Source organism: Panthera tigris, chromosome E3, assembly GCF_018350195.1.
Source record: "Panthera tigris isolate Pti1 chromosome E3, P.tigris_Pti1_mat1.1, whole genome shotgun sequence".
NCBI classification, from domain to species: Eukaryota; Metazoa; Chordata; class Mammalia; order Carnivora; family Felidae; genus Panthera; species Panthera tigris.
The window spans coordinates 9,420,001-9,434,248 of NC_056675.1; the positions used below are offsets into that span (position 1 = coordinate 9,420,001).

The following is a 14,248-nucleotide window of genomic DNA, read 5'->3' on the forward strand; positions in this document are numbered from 1 at the left end:
TTTAAAAACATTTTTTTTTAATGTTTATTTGTTTCGAGAGAGAGAGGCAGAGAATGAGCAGGGAAGGGACAGAGAGAGAAGGGGAGACACAGACACAGAATCTGAAGCAGGCTCCAGGCTCTGAGCTGTCAGCACAGAGCCTGACGCAGGGCTCAAACCCACAAACTGCGAGATCATGACCTGAGCCGAAGTCGGACGCCCAACCGACTGAGCCACCGAGGTGCCCCAAGAATTTCCTTCTTTTTAAAGATAGAATAACATTCCATTGTGTATATATGCCACATTTTGTTTTTCCATTCATCCGTTGATGGACACTTGGGTTGCCTCCGTGTTTGAGGTATTGTGAATAATGATGCTACAAATATGGGTGTACAAATATCTCTTTCAAGACCCTGTTTTCAATTCTTTGGGGTGTATACCTGGATCATATGGTATCTCTGTTTTTAATTTTTTGAGGAATCTCCATACTGTTTTTCCACCATGGCTGTACCATTTTACATTCCCACCAACAGTACACGAGGATTCCCTTTTCTCCACATCCTCACCAATGCTTGTTGTTGTTTTTTGTTGTTTTTCTTTTAATATTATAACCATCTTAATAGGAGTGAGGCATTATCTTACTATAGTTTTGGTTTGCATTTCCCTAATGATTGGTGATGTCGAGCAAGTATTTTCGTGTACTTATTGACCATTCATATATCTTCTTTGGAAGATGTCTATTCAAGTTTTTTGCTTACGTTTCAATTGGGCTGTTTGGTTTTTTGTTGAGTTTTAGGAGTTCTTTCTATATTCTTCATATTAGCACCTGGATATCAATCAGATATATCACTTGAAAATGTTCCCTCCCAAACTGTGGCTTGCCTTTTCACTCTGCTGATTGTGTCTTTTGATGCACGGAAGTTTGTTTTGTTTGTTTGTTTGTTTGTTTTTGATTTGTCCAATTTGTCCATTTTTAATCCCCTGTACTTTTGGTATCCTATCCAAGAAATCATTGCCAAATCCAGTGTTATGAAGTTTTTCTGTTTTTTTTCTAAGATTTTTGTAGTTTAAGCTCTAACACTTAGGTCTTCAATCGTTTTTGAGTTAATTTTTGTATATGATGTAAGGTTAAGTGTTCAACTTGACTCTTTTGCATGCGGGTATCCAGTTTTCCCAGCACCACTTGGGCTTTCTCCATTGAATGGTTTTGGCACCCTCCTTGAAACCATTTGGCCACATATACAAGGGCTTATTTCTGGACTGTCTATCCTATTCCTTTGGCTTAAATGTCTATCTTTATCCCATTACTACACTGTTTTTGATTACTATAGTTTTGTAATAGCTTCAGAGATTTGAAATCAGAGAATATGAGAATTCCAGTGCTGTTCTCTTTTTTTCAAGACTGTTTTGGCTATGTGGGGGTCCCTTGAGATTCTATAAGAATTATAGGATGGGCTTTTCAATTTCTGCATGAAATGCTGTTGGGATTTGGTAGAGATTGTATTAAATCTATACATCACTTTGGGTAGTACTGACATCTTAACAGTATCAAGGCTTCCTGTCCATGTGAATGGGCTGTCTTTCCATTTATTTGTGTCTTTTTCATTTTTTTAAATGTTCATTTATTTTTTAGAGAGAGAGAGAGAGAGAGAGAGAGACGCCGAGCATGAGCGGGGGAGGGGCAGAGAGCGAGGAGACAGAATTGGAAGCAGGCTCCAGGCTCTGAGCTGTCAGCACAGAGCCCGATGCATGGCCTGAACCCACAAACTGCGAGATCATGACCTGAACCAAAGTCTGACGCCTAACCAACTGAGCCACCCAGGCACTCCTATCTGTGTCTTTTAAAATACCTTAGAGCATGTTTTATTATTTTTAGGTTACAGGTCTTTCACCCCCTTGGTTAAGTTTATTCCTAAGTATTTATTCCTTTTGATGCCACTGTAAATGGAATTTTGTTTTTAGTTTACTTTTGAGATCATTTGTTGTTAGTGCATAGATATACAACTAATTTTGAGTGTTGGTTTTGTAATTTTGCAACTTTGCTAAATTCATTTATTCTAACAGATTTTTTGGTGTAATCTTTAAGGTTTTCTACATATAAAATCATGTCACCTGCAAACAGAGGTAATTTTACTTCTTCCTTTCTGATTTGGGTGTCCCTTCCTTCCTTCTTTCCTCCCTCCCTCCCTTCCTGTCTCTGGTTAGGACCTCTAGTACAATGTGGAATAGAGGTGGTGCAAGCTGGCATCCTTGTCTTGTTCCTGATCTTAGAGGAAAAGCTTTCAGTCTTTCACCGTTGAGTATGGTATTACCCGTGGGCTTGTCCTATATGGCCTTTATTATGTTGAGGTATGTTTTTTCGGTTCCTAGTTTGCTGAGGCCCATTTTTCCTTTTTCCTCTGTCCTCAACCCAGATAGAGACCAGTTTGTCCTCTTCCTTCAGGTAATGACCCTTCCTTCATTTTAAGGTGGACACCTGAAGGAAAGCAGTTGCGAGTTCCCTTCTTCAGAGAATTTCCCCACAGTTCCCTTCCCCTTTCCATTCATTTAGCCGTTCACAATGCCCACCTTTGTTGGGGCTGCACTGTGTGCCGGGCATGGGCATGGTACTCTCCTGCCCACAGAAGCTTTCACCATGTTGTCTCAGCCTTCACAGGAGCCGTCTGAACTAAGAATGATCTCTGCCCCCATATCCAGCAGCAGATGCGCAGAGGTGCCTGCTCAAAGCAGAGCCAGCTCCTATGACTCCTTGCCCTGATGTATTAACTCCAGGCTGCTGCTGCTTCTGTGTCCAGCCATTAAGCTGTGTTGCTGGCCCACAGCAGGTGCCTCCTGTCCCTCCTGAGCTGGCTGTGATAGAGGTGGAAGGGCTCAGGTCCAGTCCCTGAGGTCTGCTTTCTCTCCTTGCATTGACAGAAGTCCTGGGCCTACGTCAAGAAGTGTAAAACCAACATGCGTCCAAACCAGGGCTTGGTGGCTCAGCTGTCAGAGTGGGAGAAGGTCGTCCTCGGAGACCGTGTCACAGACACCTTGGATCCACTCTACTGATCTTTTTGTGGCCCAGCTATGGGTCCCGAAGAACCTCGCTTGGGGGCTTCTTGTGGGTACTGGGCCAGGCTGTGTAACCAGGTTGGTGTGGAAAGAGAAGGCCTTTGCTGTCTGAAGTCATGTAGCAGCCTCCTGTAGTGGTTCTTCTCCGGCTCCTCGTTCATGCCACAGAGCAGGCAAGACTCAGCAGGAATCCCCCCATCCCTGGGTCATCCTGGACACCCTTCCTGCACTCCTGAGGCTGCCTCTGGAAAAGCATTTGGCTGTCTGAACAGCTATCCCACATGCCCCGGTGACTTGGACCCTTTGGAGGCTATCTGGGAGGAGTTCCAGGGGAACTGCCTTACGTTGGTCCACAGGGGTGTCACAGTGCCCACCTATGGGCAGAGATCCCCCCCCCCCCCCGCCCAGCTCCAGAGATGCCAGGCCCAGCCTTAGCCCAGGTGTCAGTCTCCACAGTTCTGACAGGTTTCTGGCACGGGGCACACCGTTGCCTCATCCCTGGTCCTATAACTCCCCAGCCAGTCCGATGGCTTCTTCAGAGTTCCTTTCCTTCTCCCCCACTCATTTCCTCCTGGCTGGCTTCCCCAAGAAGAGATTTCCACCCCTCCTATCTCCCACACCCATGCTTCTGGAAATTCCTCAGGTCTTAGGGGGATTTTCTTCGGAATGTGCTTCCAAGCCCTGGAAGCACCCACAGCACAAGTCAGGAGATGGCACAGACGATGGGACTGACAGGGAATTTGGGATGTCTGCCCCTGTTCAGTCACCAAACATTCTCTGCCACCCACGTGCGGCTGGGGAGGGACCTAGAGGTGAAGGCCATCTCACCTTCCAGGACTCTTTGCAGAAGGGTGAAATTGTCCTGCTCCCTAACGGAAGCCCAAGCCCTCAAGGAGTGGGGTTTTGCCCGACGGATAAGGGCTTTCCAGCCAGCTCAGGCCTGAAATCCGTTGGGCTAGGAACAGGAACAGAGTTTGGGAAGGCTGCAAACAATGGCTCTGTGGGTTAGGGACCTCCTGGTAGGAAGGGCAGAGCCGCTGGCACGTTTTCTTTGGGGACCTGGTGGGGATTAGCCTTGTGTGTTAGGACGGGCAGTCTGGTGGCTCCTGCAAGGACAGTAGCGGTGAGTCTGGAGGCTGGGAGACCGTAAGGCTGCCGCTGTAAAAATCCAAGCCAGAAAAGAGGCTTGGAATCCTCTTCCTGCAGAGGTGCTGCTTTCCCAAGGACGAAAGTGTTTGAGGCAGGGGTCACCCCCGTGGGCTTCAGTTTACGGTCAGCGTGACCGGGCGGAGCTCTGCGGGGCGTAGCACGTGACTGGCACGATCCCGTGGAGCCTGAGCTGGAGCCGGCGACCCCGGCGCGCGCCAGCCCCAGGATGGGCTGTGAGCTGCGAGCGGCGTGGAGAGCGCCCCAGCACACGTGGCCCCGCCCCCGCCCCGCCCAGGGCTCGGATTGGCTCAGGCAGGGGGCGGGGCTAGCGCTCTGGTAGCTTCAGACCTTTTCCCATTGGTGGTCTTGGCGGCGCGAGCCCGGAAGCGGACGGGGGCGGCGGCGGAGGCGGCTGAGGCGCCTCGGGCGGGCCGGGGTTGCGGCGAGGTCCCAAGACTCGGCTTGTCCGGCGTGTGGCCCGGCAGCCATGCACCCCCCGGCCCCGGGCCCGTTAGGCGACTGCCTGCGGGACTGGGAGGAGCTGCAGCAGGACTTCCAGAGCCTCCAGGTGAGTGCCAGTGCGGGCGTCCATTGGCCCAGAGCCACGTCCCTCTGGCTCGAGGTCAAGGGTCGGGCAGCCCTGGGTCAGGCAGTGGGGGCTCAGGGCCAAGGGTCGAGGACGCTGGCGTGGCACCGGAGGGCGAGGAGGCCCTGGGTGCTGGTGGCCCTAGCTGGACCCTCCTCTCGGCCTCAAATGAGTGTCCGGCGGCAGCCCCCATCGCCGGCACTGCCGCTGCGACCCTGGTGGGGACCCGCTGCACCTAGCGGACCTGGGGCCTTGTGCGGGGGCCTCGGAAAGAGGTCCCTGCCCCGTCCTCTCCCAGGAGAGCGGCCTCCTGAGTCAAAGCCGGCCAGGCCCAGTCTTGGGTCGGTCACCTCGCAAACGTGCCTCGGGCGCCGGCACGGCTGGAGCCAGAGCAGCGCCAGCAGCGCGGTCCCCGCCCTAGGACAGCGCTGGGAGGTCTGGGCTCCCCCGGGAGGCAGGGTAGTGGTGTGTAGGTGAAGTGCCTGGATGGGGGCGGGGCCCATCCAGGGTGAAGGACAGCAGCCACGGAGGCAGGACTATGTGGCTACTGTAAAGAGAGTGAGGGGAGAAGTGGGTGGGCCAGACCCTGCAGGGACCTCATGGACGGGATTGGAATCTTTCTGATACCAGTAGGGAGCCATGGGAGGAAGTGTCTGGATCTGACTTGTATGCACCCTGTGCTGTTCTGTGGGGAGCCCCGAGGGGAGGGGTGAAGGCTGCTGGTCTCCTCTGGACAGGAGAAACTGGTTGGTAGGGGTGGCAGATGCAGCACATGTTGGGTTCTGAGGGGGGTGTGGTGGCCCCTTTGGGCCATGGGAAACAAAAGAAGACCTAGAAAGGGTAGAGTACCTAGGCCGGCTGGGTACTTGGTCATGGCTTTATCTCTCCTGAACTGGTTCCAGCTCCTTCCTGTCTGCACTGAAGCCTTGTAGCCCAGCCTGGGCCTGGCCAAGGCTACTGTCACTAGAGTTTCTCCTGGAGTCCTGAGCAGAGCAGACTTAGTCTCCCAGCCTGGCCACCCCTGCCTGACCTTCCTCACACTTCCTATGGTTGTCTCCAGGCTTCTCCTCTGGAAACTCACCCACCAGGGCAAAGTGCTCTGGGAAGCTTTGGGCCAAAGGTGCTGGGGGAGGGGTAGAAGGACTGATCTTACAGCTGGAGGTCTAAGGGCTGGAGCCTGATGACCTTTAACCTGGGAAGCAGATGCGGGGAGTGCCAGAGCAGCAGGCGTCTTGGACAACCTCAGCTCCCCTGTGCTAGCAGGCCGGGTAGGCAGGAGGATCCGAGAGGACCAGGGTGGCTTCAGGCAGCCTGATTGGTCCAGAAGGTAGACCTTGGGCCTAGAATCCGAACTCGAGGTGGGAACAACTAGTAGGTGGGCTGAGACCAAGAAACTTTCAGAAACTAGTCTGTTTCTGGGACAAGGGGGTCGTGATGGCCTCTGGGCTTTGAGGAGGAGCCCCATCCCCTTGCCTGCCTTGGGGAGAGGGCAACCTCAGGGAGGTCCTTGGGCCGGCTGTCTCCTTTCTTTCTCAGACCCTCCAGAGGAGCCCCTGGGGCGTCTCTGCCCCACGCCCTGTCCAGCAGGCGCTGGCTCAGGGGCCTTCTAACCAGCCCGGGCCTTCCCCTGCCTGCTCCCCAGGAGACCCACCGGCTGTACCGCCTGAAGCTGGAGGAGCTGATCAAGCTGCAGAACAGTTGTACCAGCTCTATCACTCGGCAGAAGAAGCGGCTCCAGGAGCTGGCTCTTGTCCTGAAGAAGTTAGGACCCTCCCCCGCCGCTTCCACAGTCCCCCGTGCCTCCCGTACCGCCTGGCCTAGGGCTGGGGAGTGGGCGTCGGATCTGGGTTGGGGGAGAGCTGGCACGGACTCCCGAGTGTCCCGGGCGTGGCGTCTCCCCTCGCTGGGTCCTGTTGACCCTCCCGCCCCACGGGTGTCGGCTGGGGATACCTGGGGGCCCCCTGCCCTGACTCTGGCTTCTGTCCACCTGCAGATGCAAACCCTCCCTTCAGTCGGAGGCTGAGGAGGCTGCACGGGAACTGGAGAACCAGATCAAGGAGCGCCAAGGCCTCTTCTTCGATATGGAGGCCTATTTGCCCAAGAAGAATGGGTGAGACCCCCCTCCCCCAAGCTCCGTTCAAGATGCTCCTGGGCGGCGGCCTGAAGAGCAGTTTCCTTTGGTTGCTTGGCTGGCAAATGTTCCCTCGACCTACTCTGGGCCGAACAGTCAGGCCCAGCCCTGTGTCCGGGAGATGGCACGAGTGACAGTGACAGTTCACGGAGATGGGTGCTTTGGGGAGGAAGGACAAGAACTAGAGGAGCACAGTGAGGGGTGCCTCACCCAACCTGAAGGTCAGGGAAAGCGTGGAGCACGAAGGAGTGAGCCTGGCGGGCATGGGAGGGTGGAAACCGCAGGTCTGGCCAGAGCTCAGGGAGGTGGTGGGCGACCAGAGGGGAAACCAGGCCTCGGAGTTTGCTTTGGCCCCAGTAGGCCGGGCAGAGGGACCTTTAGATCAGCCACCGTCACTGAGAAGAGTGGCAGGGGACAGGGTACAACCCTTGGCCGAGTAAAAGAGACCGCAGGCAGCAAGACAGCTGAGAAAGAGCATGTTCCAGAAGGAGGGGACAGCAGCCTCAGATCAGATGGCCCGGGGGTCAGATGCCATACGGAAGGGAAATGTTTCCTGGAAGTCAGGGCGGCCTTGGAGAGAACCACTCCACAGGATGGTGGAGGTGGAAGTTGGTAAGCGGGTGACCAAGAGCTGGGGGACGGGCACATTTAGGCAGCTCTTCCCAAGCTTGGCTGTGAGTGGAAGGGGAAACCAGCAACTGGAACTTGGCCTGGGGGTGGGGGTGGGGGAGTGCTTTTGCTGCGCCCTCGTTTGTGTGTGTGTGTGTGTGTGTGTGTGAGTGTGTTACTTTGTACCTGGGGAAGACCTGGGCACATATAACTTCGGGGAGGTGGGACCCTCGGAGTGAGAGACCCAGTAAAGGGAAATCCCTGGGGAGGTGGGAAGTGCTGGGCGTGGGCCCTTCTCATTTGTGAGGGGAGGGCGAGCAGAGAGGGTGAGGAGGGAGGCCCAGGAGAGGTCAGCCGCCTGGAGGGAGGGTTTGACGAGGCCACTGCAGGGATGGCATAGGGAGCTGGGGGTTATGGGGTCGACAAAGTGGCTGACGTGCAAGGGGGGCTCGAAACCTCAGCTGGCTTGGGAAAGGAGCCTGGGGTTGGGGGGCCTGGAAGCCTCAGAGAGGGCCAGGGTCCACATGGGGCAACCCACCTGGGAGGCTCAGGGTCAGAGCACAGGCTGAATTTCGGAGGGAGCCCTTCTGGGCCGGGAGGGGGCCCTGGCGGGGCGGACTGGGGGCTGAAGGCTGTCAGGTAGCAGGAATGGGGGAGGTGATGGCGGGTGTGTGTGCTCACAGGCACCGAGCCCTGCCCCGGGCTCGCAGGGGCCATCTGAGATGTGGGCACGGCTGCCGGAGGGTGGGAGAGCCAGGCCGCCCTGGAGGCCCTGGGGAGAGACCAGGGAGGGGACGCTGCTGGTTTACCCTGGAGCGGGATTGGGGAGCAGGCAGAGAGGCTGGGCCTTGGCGTCTCCCTCCCCTCGAGTGGGGCCGCAGCACCCCCAAGGTCGGAACCCTAGGCCAAGGCCACGGGAAGTCCGGGTAGGGATGGCGGCCCCAGCTCTGCGCCTTTGGCTGCCCTCCCCGTCGGAGCCTCTCCTCACCTGGTGTCCCCTCTCCTAGGTTGTACCTGAGCCTGGTTCTGGGCAATGTCAACGTGACACTCCTGAGCAAGCAGGCTAAGTAATTTGTTGTCGTGGGCTGGGTCCCCACCCTGCTCGCCACCCTCCCGGGTCCTTTCCATCCCGCCCCAGCTGCCCCGGCTAAGCCTCAGGGCGCAGCGGTCAGCGCCGGGGTCGCTGTCCCGGGCCAGCCCGTGCCTCCTGCGGAAGTGTGTCTGGAACAGGAGCCTCCCTTCCGGGTGGAGGCGAGGGTGGGCCCTGCCGGCACCCCGGCCTGTCCCACGAGTGTGTGCCCACCCAGGTTTGCCTACAAGGACGAGTACGAGAAGTTCAAGCTCTACCTCACCATCATCCTCATCGTCATCTCCTTCACCTGCCGCTTCCTCCTCAACTCCAGGTGGGTGCGCTGCTCAGGACTAGGCCCCCGCCCCCCTCCAGGCTCTGGCACCAACCCTGTGTCCCCTCCTCAGGGTGACAGACGCCGCCTTCAACTTCCTGCTGGTCTGGTATTACTGCACGCTGACCATCCGAGAGAGCATCCTCATCAACAACGGCTCCCGGTGGGCGAGGGGGCGAGGCGGGCGCTGGAGCTCCCCGGGGAGGGGGTGCGTGCCCCGGGCCCCCGAGAAGCAGGCACCGGACCGGGGTGCTGCTTTCTTCCCGCCTCGGCCTTGCTCCCTGTCCCTGAGCACCAGTCCTGGGGGTTGAGGGGACAGGAGTGACACTGGCTTCCCTATGTATGCAGGATCAAAGGCTGGTGGGTTTTCCATCATTACGTGTCCACCTTCCTGTCGGGAGTCATGCTGACGTGGTGAGTGGCAGGGCTTGGCTCCCGGGCCCTGGGGGGTCGAGGGGGCGAGTGCGGGCCAGAAAGGTGGTGCCCCCCGAGCTCCTTACCCTTCCCACCGCTTTCTCCCTCAGGCCCGACGGCCTCATGTACCAGAAGTTCCGGAACCAATTCCTGTCTTTCTCCATGTACCAGAGTGAGTATCTCAGAGGGCCCCGCTCGGCTCAGGAATCCCCCACGGGGAGGGGCGGGCCGAGGACGTGGGGCCCCAGCCTGGTTCTGATGCCCCCGCCCCAGGCTTTGTGCAGTTCCTGCAGTATTACTACCAGAGCGGCTGCCTGTACCGCCTGCGGGCCCTGGGCGAGAGGCACACTATGGACCTCACTGTGGGTGAGTCGGGCGTGGCCGCCCTGCTTGGGAGCCCTGACAGGGGGGCCGGAAAGGGGAGTCCTCTCCTGTCCACGTGGGTCTGAGAGACCGTGCCCATCTCCGTCCTCTTTCCTCCCCGCAGAGGGCTTCCAGTCCTGGATGTGGCGGGGCCTCACCTTCCTGCTGCCCTTTCTTTTCTTTGGACACGTAAGTCGTCTCTGCCCCTGCGCGTCTGGCTGGGCATCCCCGTGTTCTGGCTTTGGGCCCGAGTGGGGACGGGGATCTGCTGCTTGAAACCTCCCATTCCTCCCAGTTCTGGCAGCTTTTTAACGCACTGACGTTGTTCAACCTGGCCCGGGATCCTGAGTGCAAGGAGTGGCAGGTGAGCGGGGGGGGGCCGGAGAGGCATGCCGGGAGGGCCGGCGCCCGGCCCTGTCCTGACCCCGCTTCCTCCCCCAGGTGCTCATGTGCGGCTTCCCCTTCCTCCTACTCTTCCTTGGCAACTTCTTCACCACCCTGCGGGTTGTGCACCAGAAATTCCACAGTCAGAGGCGTGGGAGCAAGAAAGAATGAGCCTGGGCCTTCCCCCGCCCGCCCGGCTCCCTACGACACCCCTGGCCTGGAAGCGGGTTCTGGCTCCTGTGTTGAGGGGGTAGGGGGCTCCCCTCAACCGGGAGGGTCTCTCCTGCTCTCCCTGGGGTGTTGTGGGCTCTGTGGGCCCCAAAGGCTGTGCTGGAGAGGAGGGGCCTGGGCCTATGGCCCAGGCCTGCGGGGAGCTGGGGGCCGGCAGCCTCAATAAAGGAAGAGCGGCACAGAGGTGGCTTGAGGCGTGTGCTCTCCGAAGGGTGAGGCAGGGCCTCCGCGCCACCACAGCATGGGTTCTCGGGGCTCCTGAGCTGCTCTCTGGGGGTCTGAGTAGACCCAGGGGGGAGGCCCCGGATCTGCTCAAGCAATACCAGTCAAAATACAGAAAACAGAACTTTATTCCAAGGACCAGAGATTATTTAAAATTATTTACAGTCATTGAAAATAATGCGGAGGGGCTGGGCCCCAGCTCAGCTGAGAAGAACCCCTTCTGTACAGCCACCAAGGGCCGGAGATGTTCACAAAACACAGGCCCTGGTCTCCCCTGACCACATGCCCTGGGGCCGGGGTGCGCCAGAGGGTGCATCTGGGGCCTGGACCGGTCCCTCGGCCCACCTCCCGCGGCAAGAAACCAGCCAGGAGACTGGCAGAAGGGAGCGAGGAAGGTGATTACAGGGAAAAAGCAAGTCTGTGGGGCTTGAGGGGCAGGGCCGGGCCGCCCCTAGCTCCACACGTCCAGGGAGTAGCGGCCCTTGGTCATCAGCTTCTTGATGTAGTCCACGGCCTGGGCGTGCTCCATGGCCCCCACCTCGGCCACGATGTCGTAGAAGGTGTTCTGCACATCTCTTGCCATGTTCCGAGCATCCCTGGGGCAGGATGGAGGTGGCACTGGGCAAGGGGCCCCCCCCCCCAACCCCGGGCAGGCAAGCCCCACCCCGCCCCTCCCCTCCTCTGCCCCCACTCACCCGCAGACGTAGATGTGGGCACCCCCCTCGTGGATCAGCTTCCACAGGTGCTCCTTGTCCCTCTTCAGTAAGTGCTGCACGTAGACCTGGGGGGGGGGGGGGCAGAGGTGGCACGGTGACGAGGCGGGTCCCGCGGCCCTGAGGCCCAGCCCAGAGGGGCCCCCCCGAGGCCTCACCTTGTGGGGCTGCTCCCGAGAGAAGGCCACGTTGAGCTGGGTGAGGGAGCCGTCCTTGTGGAACTGAGTCAGCTCTTCGCGGTACAGATAGTCCTCGTCAGACCGGCGGCAGCCGTAGTAGAGCAGCGTCTCCCCCACATCCTTGCCTGGGGCGGCGGGCAGGGGTGAGCAGGTACCCAGGCACACGGAGCCCCACGGAACCCCACCCCGTGCCCACACACTTACCCTGCTGCCGCAGCCAGGCCCGCTCCTGGATGAAGCCTATGAAGGGTGCCACCCCTGTGCCAGGGCCCACCATGATGACAGGGGTGGTGGCCTTGAAGGGCAGGCGGAACTGGGACTTGCGCACAAACATGGGCACCAGGGCCCGGCGGCCGTTCTCCCCTGCAGGCTCCTTGGCCCGTAGCCAGCTGGTGGCCACCCCCTTGTTGATGCGGCCAGACTTGGTCTCGTACTCCACCGCCACGGCACAGATGTGCACGGAGTTGGGGTGGACCTGGTGGGAGTGGGGCAGGGGTGAAGACACCTGAGGCCCTTCTCTCCTGTCCCCCCTGGCCCTGTCACCCCAGCCTCCTCAGCACGGGGCTCTTCTCACCCTTCCTGGTGCCCAAACCTCAAAAGCCCCTTTCCAGCAGCTGTCCTGGCTGGCTCTCAACACCAGTAGAGAGCCGTTTGCAGTCTCGTGGTCCAGCCCGCTGGACATGAGGCGCTTGGGGCAGAGCTGGGGCCACAGCTCAGGGCACCCATCGGCTGTGTCCTCCCTACGTGGGCTGGGCCTCGCACCTTGGAGGACGAGGCAATGGAATAGTAGCGGGCCTGGAGACGAGGCAGCAGCTCACACAGGTGGTCGATGGGGGGCCGCAGGGACGGGTAGTCCTGCAGGATGGCCAGGATGTGCCGCCGAGCCTCCACCACCCAGCTCAGGTACAGCTCCTGGGGAAGGCCAAATGCGGGGTGAGACCTGGAGGGGAGTGAGGGGAGGCGCCGTGGCCCAGGTGACAGGGCTGAGGTGGTGGCTCCCCGGGTGCGGTGGCAGCAGGCCTACCTTGCCCTCGCCCGAGGAGGACGCCATCTTGCGCAAGTGCTCCTGCTCAGAGGGCTCCGAGGCGTACTGTGCCAGCTCATAGAGCACATTGGTGCGTGGCGGGTTGGTGATGTCCAGGTAGTAGGTGAGGGCCGTGCGGTACGAGGTGGGGCAGGGGAAGGGGTGCTTCTTGTTGGACTCCTCTGCAGGGAGAGGGGAAAAGCATTTGGGGTTAGTGGCCGCTGCCCAGCTAATCTGTTCCAGAACCTGGAATCGTGGGGTCTTGTGTCTGAGGGCCACGAGGGCACCAGGGCTTTGGGCTTAAGCAGCTCAACCTATCTACGGCGTTGCCAGGGGCCCATTCCTGCTGGCTGCCTCAGGTCCCGGGCTGGAGGGCAGGCAGCCTCGATTCCAGGACTCACCGTCCAGATTGTTCAGGGACATGATGACGTCCAGGTCAGCACCCAAGATCTTGCCGAGCTGGCTGACCAGGGCAGAGTCATTGGCTGGGTAAACGGCCACATGGTCCCCAGATTCATACCTAGGGTTGGTGGGGGGGTGGATTCGAGGCTCAGGAGGGGGTGGAAGGCAGGGCCCGGAAGCTCTGAGAGGGGTGGGTTGGGGGAGGGGGTGGCTGCCAGCACCTGAGTTTGGAGTCTGAGATGTCTAATTCCAGGTGCATGAGGTGTCGCTCAGTTCCCTGGTTCAGCTTCCGGTTGGTGGTGACCTCAGCCAAGAACGGATTCTTGGCATCAAAGGGGCTGGGTGGGAAAGAGAGCAGCTCAGTGATTGGCCAGGCCCTCAATCTGAATCTTCCTGCCCCCAAGGGACCCTTCTGGTTTCACAGAACACAGGGAACCTTAGAGCCAGCCTCCCAGGGCCCCAGGAAACCTCTCCAATTATGTAAAAGGTTCTCCCAACCAGATTTAAGGCAGTGCCCCCAGTGACCCCCAGAAGTGGGCAGAGCTAGGTTATCAGTGTCTCCATTTACAGATAAGGAAACTGAAGCCGGTTCCTAAATGTGGGGGAGACCCTTCACCCACTACCTGTTTGTGGGCTGAGTGCATAGGAGGACCAGGCCCCTTGTAGATGGCTCCCTATGACAGAAGGTGCCTGGGTCCTGCCTGCACAGTCACTGAAATGTTGGGTTTCCTGTTAAAGCAGGGCCACTGGTCTTAAATCCTCAGGGTGTTAGGGGGACTTTTTCCTGGGCGGCTCCAGGAATCTGGGCACCGCCCCGGGGTAAGGCAAGTCAGGGACCCAAGAGAGGAATGCTGTTTTTGGATAAAAAGTCCAAATACTGAGGCAGGTTTTAAGAAAGTGAGTCCTTCCTGCCAGGGTTCAACCTGGACCCACAGCCATACTCCGGATGTCCTGCTCCAGGCACTGGTAGGGGCCTCCCCACCCCCGGATACTTAGAGCAGAATGTCACATTAAGTACAAACTGAGCAAGTGTCTGTCTCCTGGTGGCCGTGCCCTGGCCTGAGGGACCCCTGGGAAGAGCCAGGGGGCAGGGCCTAGGTGCGGGTCTGCCTCTGTTCCTCTGCTCTGGGCCTTACGCCCTCCCGTGTGGTGGAGGTGAAGTCATGGGTGCTCCCACCCACACCCACTCGCGGGCAAGGGCCTGCAGGGACACACAGGACTGCCAGCCACTGGGGGCACCCACGGCCACGGGCCCCCAACCGTGCTCTCTACTCACGGTTTCTGGTTCTCGTAGCTCTTCAGTCGGCCCATCTCCCCCGTGTACACCTTGGCCACGTCTATGTCTGTGTGGACCACGAGCTCGTACTGGCGAATGCTGGCAAGGGGAGACAGGGTGAGGTGGGGAGGG

The 14,248-nt window shown here is 58.7% G+C and overlaps 3 protein-coding genes across 9 annotated transcripts in view; 2 read left to right on the forward strand and 1 right to left on the reverse strand.

Annotated features, from left to right (window-relative positions):
* Positions 1 to 3,147, forward strand: part of STYXL1 (serine/threonine/tyrosine interacting like 1) — a 73,360-nt gene extending 70,213 nt beyond the window's left edge. For all 5 annotated transcript variants that reach the window (XM_042970818.1, XM_042970817.1, XM_042970819.1 and 2 more), the window contains one exon: positions 2,896 to 3,147. In XM_042970818.1, coding sequence (XP_042826752.1) covers positions 2,896 to 3,027 — 132 coding nt within the window. In that variant the 3' untranslated portion in view covers positions 3,028 to 3,147. The remainder of the gene's footprint in view (positions 1 to 2,895) is intronic.
* A 1,413-nt stretch (positions 3,148 to 4,560) lies between these two features.
* TMEM120A (transmembrane protein 120A) lies at positions 4,561 to 10,483 on the forward strand. Its single transcript, XM_042972406.1, has 12 exons — positions 4,561 to 4,747; positions 6,408 to 6,526; positions 6,759 to 6,875; positions 8,513 to 8,572; positions 8,813 to 8,908; positions 8,982 to 9,071; positions 9,257 to 9,322; positions 9,433 to 9,494; positions 9,596 to 9,688; positions 9,810 to 9,874; positions 9,981 to 10,049; positions 10,127 to 10,483. The coding sequence occupies exons 1-12, from the start codon at positions 4,667 to 4,669 to the stop codon at positions 10,238 to 10,240; spliced, it is 1,032 nt and encodes a 343-aa protein (XP_042828340.1). The 5' UTR covers positions 4,561 to 4,666; the 3' UTR covers positions 10,241 to 10,483.
* A 149-nt stretch (positions 10,484 to 10,632) lies between these two features.
* LOC102971734 (NADPH--cytochrome P450 reductase) overlaps positions 10,633 to 14,248 on the reverse strand; it is a 62,726-nt gene continuing 59,110 nt past the window's right edge. For all 3 annotated transcript variants that reach the window (XM_042972405.1, XM_042972403.1, XM_042972404.1), the window contains exons 8-16: positions 14,117 to 14,215; positions 13,062 to 13,178; positions 12,840 to 12,958; positions 12,439 to 12,620; positions 12,177 to 12,326; positions 11,619 to 11,889; positions 11,394 to 11,539; positions 11,218 to 11,303; positions 10,633 to 11,118 (exon numbers count right to left, since the gene is read on the reverse strand). In XM_042972405.1, coding sequence (XP_042828339.1) covers positions 10,974 to 11,118; positions 11,218 to 11,303; positions 11,394 to 11,539; positions 11,619 to 11,889; positions 12,177 to 12,326; positions 12,439 to 12,620; positions 12,840 to 12,958; positions 13,062 to 13,178; positions 14,117 to 14,215 — 1,315 coding nt within the window. In that variant the 3' untranslated portion in view covers positions 10,633 to 10,973. The remainder of the gene's footprint in view (positions 11,119 to 11,217; positions 11,304 to 11,393; positions 11,540 to 11,618; positions 11,890 to 12,176; positions 12,327 to 12,438; positions 12,621 to 12,839; positions 12,959 to 13,061; positions 13,179 to 14,116; positions 14,216 to 14,248) is intronic.

Bases quoted from the DNA above. Each gene is read 5' to 3' on its own strand.
- TMEM120A (XM_042972406.1), top strand. From the start codon at position 4,667: ATGCACCCCCCGGCCCCGGGCCCGTTAGGCGACTGCCTGCGGGACTGG. The intron at 6,527-6,758 runs GTTAGGACCCTC...GTCCACCTGCAG, and splicing joins CTGGCTCTTGTCCTGAAGAA to ATGCAAACCCTCCCTTCAGT. The intron at 6,876-8,512 runs GTGAGACCCCCC...CCCCTCTCCTAG, and splicing joins TATTTGCCCAAGAAGAATGG to GTTGTACCTGAGCCTGGTTC.